Source organism: Rhinolophus ferrumequinum, chromosome 10, assembly GCF_004115265.2.
Source record: "Rhinolophus ferrumequinum isolate MPI-CBG mRhiFer1 chromosome 10, mRhiFer1_v1.p, whole genome shotgun sequence".
Taxonomy (NCBI): Eukaryota; Metazoa; Chordata; class Mammalia; order Chiroptera; family Rhinolophidae; genus Rhinolophus; species Rhinolophus ferrumequinum.
The window spans coordinates 24,067,032-24,076,886 of record NC_046293.1 but is presented as its reverse complement, the minus strand read 5'-3'; the positions used below and the strand labels follow the sequence as shown (position 1 = coordinate 24,076,886).

Below are 9,855 nucleotides of genomic sequence, written 5' to 3'. Positions count from 1 at the left end.
AGGCTGGGAAATAGGAAGAGCTGGAGCTGGAGTCTGGATTGGGAGCCCTCAAAAGCTCTCCAGATTTGAGGTAGGGGTAGGGTATATTGGGGCCAGGCCACCTAGAGGCCAAAAGTGGGCCCTCAATAGCAAGATCCCATCAGCATTCTGGGAAAGATTAGCTCTGTAGCAGCTCAGTAGATTTTGGCTCATTATTTCTTTGGGCCAGGCTCAGCCAAGTTCTAGGAATACCCAAAAGCTCTAAATGGATTCTAAAGCACTGGGGACCCTGAACAAGAAGACTTCCTTAACCTGGGAAGGAAGGAATCACCACTCTAGTCTGAGAATTGGTTGGTACTTTACCACCCATGCCCGCCTTCCTTATCCTTCAGGGCCTTCAGAACAGGCCAGCTCCCTATCCGCCCCCTCCTCCCTCAGTACCCTTCCTCCCAACCCCTAACTTTGTTCCAAGACTCCTCCTCCCCCCTCCTCCCCTCCCTATTGCATTTCCTCTCTTTCTACACTTTTCAGTTCAGTCTCCCACTGGGCCCTGGCCCAGGCCCTTCCCAACTCCTTTCCAGGCTGAATTCTTCTCCCTCATTTTTTTTAACTACTAAAGGGATGAGTTAGGATGGTCACATATCTAAGCCTAAAAGAAAAATTTAGGCATAGGGAGGAAGAGAAGATGAGAGAGAGAAGAGAAGCCAGGGCCTACCTCCTCCAATTCCTCTCCTACCTCAGGGCCAGGCTCACAATTCGGCTCAGGGAGCATCAAACACACACACACACACACACACCACCATACCTCACCCCAGCTCCCTTTCTGGCCCCAGCCCCCCACAACCCACTGGTCTCCAGGCAACGGCACAAAGGGAAAGTAGAGAGAGGGGCCTGGAAGCCCAGGCAGAGCTAGCTGTAACCCAATCCATCCAGTACCTGGGGGGGGGGGGGAGTAAGGAGGGGGAAGGCATGGTTGTCGGAGAAGGTGACTTAGCAAGGAGGAGGGAAAGGGCAGAGGTTAGGAAATGTGGTTCCAACCAGAATCAGCCTGGTCAGTCCAGGAGTTACTGAAGATGGATATAATGGACCCCAGAGAAAATCAAGAGGCACAGAAGAAAATACAGTGTGCCCAAGGGAAACAGAAAGGGCGCCAGGAGACACAGGAGAGAAGGGAAAGATGAGATGCCTGTACTGAAATGAAGAGGCACAGAGGAGAGGGGGCAAGAAGCTCTTTGAACTGAACATGACTGAGGTGTCAGCAACACAGGAAGGAAAAGAGCAGAGACGTGGGTGCTGCCCATGCAGAATTCTTCTAGTCCTGGAGCCGGGCAGGATGGCAGAGGGAGCCCAGAACCAGAACTCAGAGAAGAAACAGAGTGGGAGGCCCACAGGGGGAACAACCTTGAAATTCCTCCCACCCCCCTTAGCCAGGCTGCAGTATGATGTCCTACAGAACCTGACTCCCTCTAGTGGCCACAGCTCCCCACAGTCCCTACAGGTGGGCTGTGCCCTTGAATCCAAAGCACTGAGGGGTTTCCCACCCCCTCCGGTGGTTCCTGGGTTCCCATCTCAATGCTGGGGCTCCACAGGAGCTGAAGAGTTGTAGTGGGTCTCTAGCCACACTTAGGCACCGTGCTCACCAGCTGATCCACCCATGGGTCCTGTTGAGCACTTCAGGTCCTCAATCTCCAGTTTACTGGAGGACTGTTTCCTCAGGCCCTCCTCTACACCCCGAGTTCCCCATTTTGCAGGGGGTAATGGCCATACAATTCTGTCCCATCCCAGAAGCAGCCAGGATTTTGTTTGGAAGAGGCCCAGTATGGGAGCTACTCCAGTCCACAGCTTTATCCCTTCTTTGGTCAAGGCCCTTTAGGAATCTGAAAACTTTGGACTTCTTTTCCCAAAAATGCACGTACACACAAAATTTTGGATAGTTTTAGGAATTCTTGGACCCCAGGTTAAAATCCCTAATTCACCTGGGTCGTGGGGCCAGGCTTGCGGCTGAAAAAGCAGGGGCAACATGGACCCCACCTGGCCAGGGTCGGGTAGGCAATGTCATCTTGCCCATATTTGTTCTATTTGTCTTCCTCCATTTGTGCCCTCCCCAACTCTGCTAGCCAGTTTCACCGACTTCCTTCCTGGTGCTCCATCTTTTCTCCCCTCATATGGACTACAAGACTTCTCAGACACAATAATGCACTGTGATTTTAATGGTGGTGCTCATTTCAACTCCACAGAGGTGGTGGCAGCCGTGGAACATGGCAAGGGGGAGTGAGATGTTGCTCTGGTGCAGCTGGAGGAAGAACAGGGAAGCTAGGGCTGGGGAGAGTTCTCAGGGAAGAGCCCCCAGGTGCATAGCCCCACTTCTGGGGGGAGCCAGGCGTCAGTGAAGGGTTGGTACACACAAAGGAACTGCCGGCAAGGCCCTTTTGCTGTTACCCTTTGCATTCCAGCAAAACCTCCCTCCCCACGCCATCTCGGAATCTAAAGCCACATGAAATACAGACACATAGTCCCCTCCAGCCAGGCCAGTTTTTGGCCCTGGAATTATGGGGAAATTATTAAATAACAGGATGAATTACAAATAAATAAATAAAATAAATAGGCCAGGCACGACCGCACAGTCAGCATGCCCCTCTACCTCAGCACCATGCAGTGCCTGGCTGATATGCAACACAGAAAACACATGGAACCAGCACAAGTGACACATGGCCCCTCTCTAAACACCTCAACACCAAGCCTGATGTTCCCATCACAGGCCCTGATCATTCTTCCATGGACCCCTTTATAATCCTCAGTCCCATGGGCCAGTCTTTGAGGAGAAAGAATAGGAAGGAAGAAGTGGAGAGTGTAGAACCCAGAGAGGGAGAGCAGAGACAGCAGGGACGGGACAAGCCCAGGAGCAGTGCAGCAGGTCAGCCAGGATGTCTGGGATGAAATATCACAGATCAGGACAGGAAGGGCCTCCAGGAGGATGGGAGAGGAGGTCCAAGTCTCCTCCAAGCAAGTAGAGGGCTCACAGCACACTGGGATTGCGGAAATTGTGTCCGGCGAAGCGAGCTTCATCCCCCAACTCTTCTTCAATTCTGAGATGGGCCAGAAAGGAAACATCAGAGGAGTAGGAGGATCCCATTTTTCTCCAGGAAGCCCTCAGGCTCCAAAGCCCTCATTCTACCTGTTCTTGTGTCCTGACCCAAGCATGCATTCCCTGGCTCTCCCACGGGACCCATGTGATCCATCCATCAGTGAACCCATTTTAAAAACCAAATCTTTTCTGGGTTATCTACTGTTCTCCAGGCCCTGGGCACTGGAGATGGAAGGGTGGGCACACAGAGCTTTTAATACTCTGAGCCCTGGGCTCCCATTCCCCAGGTTCCCTCACCTCATGAGCTGGTTATACTTAGCCAGACGCTCAGAACGGCACGGGGCACCAGTCTTGATCTGAAACATCCCGAAAGATAAGCAGCTTAGTGGTTGCCCCTTCATTCCTTGAAAGGAAACTTATACTCCCTGGAAAGTCCCCTGACACACTCAAACACCCGGAAGGAGAGACCCACCTGAGCTAGAACCCACCAATTCTACAAAGATCTCCCTTGCACTCACCTGGCCTGTGCACAGCCCCACCACCAGGTCTGCGATGAACGTGTCCTCAGTCTCTCCTGAGCGATGACTCACCATGACCCCCCAGCCATTCTCCTGGGCCAGCTTGCACCTGTATCCATACACCAGCACTGACCCCCAGCCCCTCAGATGGGGTACTCTCTTCCCAGCCCCAACGTTGGTCTATGTTAACATCTGGAGGGAAGCTGTCTGGGAGGGGAGTAGATAATCAGGGATGGAGGGAGCAGAACCGAGAGCTATGAAGGTGACTCTCGGTTCCCTGCTCTCTTCAGCATTTGTGGGCAAGATCAGGCTTAGAGCCTTTGCAAAAGGGGTCCTGAGAAATGGACTGGGCAGGAGAGAACCAGGAGGCACTCACGCTTGGATGGCTTCAGTGACCGAACCGATCTGGTTGACCTTGAGCAGCAGACAGTTGCAGGCCTTTTCCTCCACTGCCCGCTCAATACGCTTTGGGTTGGTCACTGTCAGGTCATCACCCACAATCTGGATCCCTACATTGGCCGTGAACTTCGACCAGGCAGCCCAATCATCCTGGTCAAAGGGGTCCTCAATGGAGACCACTGCAGGGAGAGCGGTGAGGGCGCTGTTGACCCTCCCTGGGGCTCTGCATCAGGCAGGGACAACCCCCTTTGGTTCCCTGAAATGCCTAGATCCCCTGGCTAACAGAACCAGCTCATCCTTGCTCCCTGCCAAAATAAGCCTGCCCTAACTGATTCTTACCTTGATTCTTTCATAAAGCCTTCCAAAAAAACAAGAGTTTGGAACCTTTCTCACAACCTATCTTTGTATTTTCCTATTTTCACTACCAGGAAGCCCTTCCTCATTACTAATCAAAATCCTCTATTTTTCTTCACTGTCTCAGGAAAATGGAAGTCAACTGCTTCCATCCAGGGGTAAAAGCCCTTGGTAGACTTAGGGAAGGTAATTCAGTTCCTCATCGGTCTTCTGTTCTGTTCACATATCACTTCCAGCTCCATTCAGCATCCACAATTTTATCCATCAAAAATACTGAAATTTGCTGGTTCCCCGCTAGGTCTGGTCACCCCCTCACCATTCCTGGTTTCTTCCAAAGCCTTCTCCATGATCCTAGTAGCTTCAGAGCCCGTGACCTTTAATCAGGATCCAAAGCAGATGGAACAAATTCATCACAGGTACTTGCACATTTACACTACACACAAAGCTCAGGCCTGCAGGAGGCTTCTTCACCCCATCCCTGGTTCTCAGGTTCTTCTTAGGACATCTCCACCTGGCACCTGAGCACCCATAAGGTCCAGAGTTGCCCCAACACATCCCTGCCTGCCCCTTGCCATCTCTGTTTCTCTCATTCCCTCCCACCCCCTGCCCTGCTCTCACCAGGATAGTCCCTGACAAAGTCCTGGTAGAGGGACCCCAGCTGGTCCCCAGTGATATATCGGGAGGGCTCAGCGGGAGACTTGAAATCCAAGTCATATTTGCCATGACGATAAAACTCCGAGGCAGCGACATCCATGCCAATGACAATCTTTTCCGTGTAGCCAGCCTTGTCAATGGCTTCCTTCACCAGCTCCAAGGCTGGGGATGAAACACAGTGCGATTATTAGCAGGAAGGGTGGGCAAGGAGGAATAAGGGGAAGGAAGAAACTCAGAGCAGAGGTGGACGACTTGCTGGGGAGGAGTCTGGCTAAGGTTCTTGTCAGGGTTATTCCCGTGTCTGGGGAGAGAAGGTCATCTTCCAGGAAGGCAGAGGAATGGAATTCTGTTAATAATAGTGTTTTTTTATTTTTATTATTTTTAATAGCTTTTTTTAATAGTTGTCACTTATTGAGGAGTAACTATGTCACCAAAGCACTTCACATATATGATCTCATTTAATTCTCACAAGGATGCTATGAGGCAGACACTGTTATTAGTATTCCCATTTTACAGATAAGATGAAGCATGGAGAAATTAAGTAAGGAAGATCACCAGCCAGTAACCCCTCAAGTCAAGCTTCAAATGCAGGCAGTTTGGCCTCAAAACCTTAACTCTTAGCCACTACTGGTATTATTTCTATTTACTATACAGTTTCTCCCAGGGCAGAGAAAAGTTAGGAATCCTCGAGGCCTAAGAAGCTGGGGTGGGAATGGGATAGATTCAAATAGATTCCCTGGAGTTTAGTGTATCTCATCAAACCAAAAATCCTACAGAGTTAAAGGCTGGGCTGGATCCCATAGGTGACCCAGACCGCTTCCCAGCAGTCCCAGGGGCTCCAGTGAGAACTTCCAGTTCCTAACAGATCTGGCTGTGCAGGTAAGGACTGTCTTCCTAAGCCTGCATGTGAACTTGGCAGGCCCTCTGGAACCCACTCCGAGGACTGGCACCTCTTGGAGCTAGCAGGAGTCAAGGCCCGTCCACCCATACTCCTCAGGACTTGGTGAAGTGCATGACCCTTCCTGATGGCCCAGGATGGAGTGAGACTTAGCGGTGGGAGTGGGGCTCCTGGCCTCACCTTCACTGTTCTCCAGGATATTGGGGGCAAAGCCGCCTTCATCTCCCACATTGGTGGCATCCTTGCCATATTTGTCCTTGATGACCCCCTTGAGCGTGTGGTAGACCTCCGCCCCAAGTCGCATGGCATCCCGAAAGCTCTCAGCGCCCACTGGGAGGATCATAAACTCTTGCATGGCCAGCTTGTTCCCAGCGTGAGAGCCACCATTGATCACATTGAAGGCCTTGCAACCACGGGACAGAAAAGTAACTGAGCACGAATTTCCTTCCTGCCCTTGGGAGTGTTCACCCAAAATCCCAAACTTCTCCCGGCTTCCCAGACTCCAAGTCTCCATGTCCCCATCCCTTTCTTTAGCTGCCCCAATCCCCTTTCCTCCCATCAGTCTTCACCAGGTTTCATGCTCCCCCTGCCCCCACCCCTGGGAGAGGCACAGGCATGGCTCAGTGCTCACCGGCACAGGCAGGATGAGGTCTGAGTTCCCCGCCAGCTGAGCAATGTGTCGATATAAGGGCAATTCCCGCTCGGCTGCCCCTGCCTTACACACGGCCAGGGACACACCCAGGATGGCATTGGCCCCAAACTTGGCTGGAAGATCACAGAGGAAGGCACTGAGCACAAATGTCCACTTCCCCTTCAAGCCCTTGCCTCCACCTGTACTCCCCAAAGGAACCAGTCAAGGAGACCCCCTCTTCCCTCTCCTCTCCTGCCACATCTCATCCATTCTCTCCTGAAATAGCAGCGGAGGTAGAGGTGGGAAGGAGGTGACTGGAAAAGGCAGAAAACTGTGCTTATTTCTAAACATCCGGAGACCAGACTATCTCGCGCCAATTCCCTCCTCTTTATGCTGCAAAGAGCTTCTTCCTCTAATGTCACTCCCCCCACCCACCCTGCAGTGAAACTCATCTCCTCCTGCTCTGGCTTTGAGGAGAATATGGTAAAAGGGCTAGTCCTCTGACAGTCCTTCCTCAGGAAGCCCCCACAGTGCCGGCCCCTTCAGTTCTCTTTGTGCTCCACATGTCCCCACCCTCAGCCTCCCCACTTTCTCCCGGTCCCTGCTTACATTTGTTCTCAGTCCCATCCAACTCCAACATCAGGTTGTCTAGCTTCTCCTGCTCCACTACAGAGACACCCTGCGGGCACAGCCACCATCACGCAGGGCCAGGATGGAGGCTGGGCCCTAAGGCACAGGGCCCCCCCTTCACACACAGGCTCACATCCAGCCAAGAGGGTCCAAACAGGTTCCTGTGACAGCGGCCTGTCTGGATCAGGGGACCTAACCCCCAGAGGAGCTGTGGCTATAAGACGTCATCTCCCCACCCTTCCCTTGGTAACCATGATTCCCAAGGGGTGGGCCTTTCTCCCCCCTCTTCCTTCTCCCCTAACCCAGGATTCCTTCCAGGACCCTGGTCCTGCCACCCCCAGCAAAGAGCAGGCCTCACTGAGCTGATGAGGGCTGGTGCAATGGTGGTGTTGATGTGGTCCACTGCCTTCAGGACACCTGGGGAGAGGCAAAGAGGCTAGACTGGGTCAGGCCAGGAGGGGCCAGAAGGGAAAAGGAAAGGAAGGCATGCAGGAAGAGGCTTGGTGACTGGTGTGAGGTAGGAGTATAAAGCTGGGGGGTGGGAGAGCTTGGAAAAGAGAGAAGGCCTCACCTTTGCCTAAGTAACGTTGTTTGTCCCCATCCCTTAGCTCCAGGGCCTCATAGATTCCAGTGGAGGCTCCACTGGGCACCGCAGCGCGGAAAAGACCTGGGAGAGGAACATGGAGTGAGGAGGAAGAAAGAAGGACACGACAGGGAGCAGGGATCCCTTCAGCCTTCCAGCTCTAAACAACTGCCTGCCACATGCAGCCTCTCCCCACACTGCCTCCTAGTACACACACACACACACACACACACACACACACTGCTCCCTAATACACACACACATACACGCACTCTTTAATACACACACATGCACTGCTCCCTAGGACACACACATACACACTGTTCTTTGATATACACACACACTGCTCCCTAATACACACACACACACACACACACACACACACACACACGGGGGCAGATGCACAAACAGTGGCCTCCTTATCTGCCCAGCTGAGGTCCTATATGCACCAATAGGAACCCAGAGAAATGAAGCTATGCATTCATATACACATACACAAGTGCACACACAAACATTCAGAGGCAGGACATGTGTCATACACTAAACTAAAACACGGAGACCTGCCTATCCTGGCTACCCTTGACAACAGGATCCAACCCCCACAATCCAGGCTTGTGAGAGCCTGGCCCACCACCCCAACCCTGCTGGGAATCAAGGAAGCCTCCCATCACAGGCCAGGGCAAACCCAGCACAGGGGCTATGGGAAGGCCCAGGCCCGCCCAGCACCTTTGGCAGTGTAGAGATCCACCTCCACCGTGGGGTTCCCACGGGAGTCCAGGATCTCCCGGGCCCAGATCTTCTCTATCGACATGATGGCTGAGATCTCCTTGGGTAGAAGCGAAGGAAGGAGGAAGGTAAGAGGCTTAGAGGGGTGGAGCCTGAGATCAGTGGGAGGGGCCAGAGGCTAGGAAGGATGGGAAAGAGGTTACTGCAGTGGGTGGGGAGCGGGGAGGAGCAGCCTACAAAAGGGACCCCCCCCCTTGGGGAGAGGAGAAGGTCAATGCAGTGAGGAAGGGGAGGTCACTGCAGTGAGGGGCGGGGTAAGATCCAACGAAAAGATGGAAGGACACCGCAGTGAGGAGGGGAGGGGCCGGGCAGTGGTTCCCTCGCCCCGAGGCAGCTTCGGCAGCCGGCTAGTGGGGTTCCCCCAGACCTCCTCAGAGAGGAATGGCTGCCAGGCTTGCCTTTCTCCTTGGAGCCAAGAAGAAGATGGGTTGTCTGTGTAGTTGGGGCCCCCTACCAAAAGCCTCCACGCCAAGGTCTCAGTCTCGCTCCCACACGTATAGCCCACTCTTCCCGAGAGATGTACAGCAAAGAAGTCTGGGGGGAGGGTCCTGGGAAAGGCCCTCAGTCTCCGGGGATAGCAACTGGGAGGGAGGAGGAGGAGAGACGGGAGTGGGGGGAGGCGGGGCTGAGTCGGTCCTCCCTCTGCCCCTAGACAAATTCTCCCCTCCTCCCCTTCCAACCTCAGGGCAGCCGAGAGGGGCTACGTGGGGGCGGAGTGGGGGAAAGGGGAGTCCAGAGGAAGTCCAGGGATGCTGCGGAAGGGTGAGAGAAGACATTTCCCCAGATGGAAAGCCAAGGGGACGTGTCTGGATAAAAATGCACAGCCCGAGGAGACCCCAAACTTAACGTCGACAGAACCCGAGGCGGAGAAGGGCATGGGGAGAGCGGCAGGCCAGGGTGGAGAAGGGCGCGCGGCTAGAGAGAAACAGGTGCAGAGAGGACTGGCGCCCAAATGAAGAGGGGGCAACAGCCAGAAACCGAGAGGAGCTGTTCGGGAAGGCGGGGAAGGAGGGTGCCGGAGAGGCGCAGGTGCGCAGCGGCCGGGGAAGAGATGCCCGCGGGCCAGGGGAGCCAGCGGGGCGCCATGGCCAGGGGATCGGCCGGAGGAGAGCAGGGACCGGGTCGGGGCTTCACCTCGGGGCTGTCCGTGTCGGTGGCAGAGGCGGCGGCGGCAGCGGCGCAGAGAGCGGGAGTGGCGGTGGCGGTGGCGGCGGCTGCGGCTCCCGGGCGGCGGGCGGCGGGCGGGGGGCGGCGCCTATAGGGCCGAGCGGGCGCATGTGACCCGGAGCCCCCGATGAGTCAGGAGCCGCGGGCGGAGGTGCACGTAGGAGTGCGGGT

General features: G+C 54.4%; 1 protein-coding gene across 3 annotated transcripts; it reads right to left on the bottom strand.

The window, feature by feature from the left end:
- Positions 1 to 2,161: 2,161 nt before the first annotated feature.
- ENO2 (enolase 2) lies at positions 2,162 to 9,777 on the bottom strand. 3 transcript variants are annotated; one of them, XM_033116101.1, is made up of 13 exons: positions 9,652 to 9,777; positions 8,972 to 9,098; positions 8,458 to 8,557; positions 7,720 to 7,815; positions 7,507 to 7,565; positions 7,128 to 7,197; positions 6,519 to 6,652; positions 6,068 to 6,290; positions 4,954 to 5,151; positions 3,959 to 4,160; positions 3,583 to 3,691; positions 3,362 to 3,420; positions 2,162 to 3,065 (listed from the first exon to the last, which is right to left on the bottom strand). In XM_033116101.1, the coding sequence occupies exons 3-13, from the start codon at positions 8,540 to 8,542 to the stop codon at positions 2,996 to 2,998; spliced, it is 1,305 nt and encodes a 434-aa protein (XP_032971992.1). In that variant the 5' UTR covers positions 8,543 to 8,557; positions 8,972 to 9,098; positions 9,652 to 9,777; the 3' UTR covers positions 2,162 to 2,995. The 3 variants fall into 3 exon arrangements, with proteins under 3 accessions (XP_032971992.1, XP_032971993.1, XP_032971994.1); XM_033116102.1 differs by lacking the exon at positions 8,972 to 9,098 and having other exon boundaries at positions 9,652 to 9,765; XM_033116103.1 differs by lacking the exon at positions 9,652 to 9,777 and having other exon boundaries at positions 8,916 to 9,049.
- Between the last annotated feature and the right edge of the window lie 78 nt (positions 9,778 to 9,855).

What these genes read in the sequence shown, in the direction of transcription:
- ENO2 (XM_033116101.1), bottom strand. Translation starts at nt 8,542, where the DNA reads ATGTCGATAGAGAAGATCTGGGCCCGGGAGATCCTGGACTCCCGTGGG. An exon ending in ACCTCATCCTGCCTGTGCCG is followed by an intron (nt 6,291 to 6,518) that starts GTGAGCACTGAG and finishes CGTGGTTGCAAG; the next exon opens with GCCTTCAATGTGATCAATGG. An exon ending in CTTTGTCAGGGACTATCCTG is followed by an intron (nt 4,161 to 4,953) that starts GTGAGAGCAGGG and finishes CTCTCCCTGCAG; the next exon opens with TGGTCTCCATTGAGGACCCC.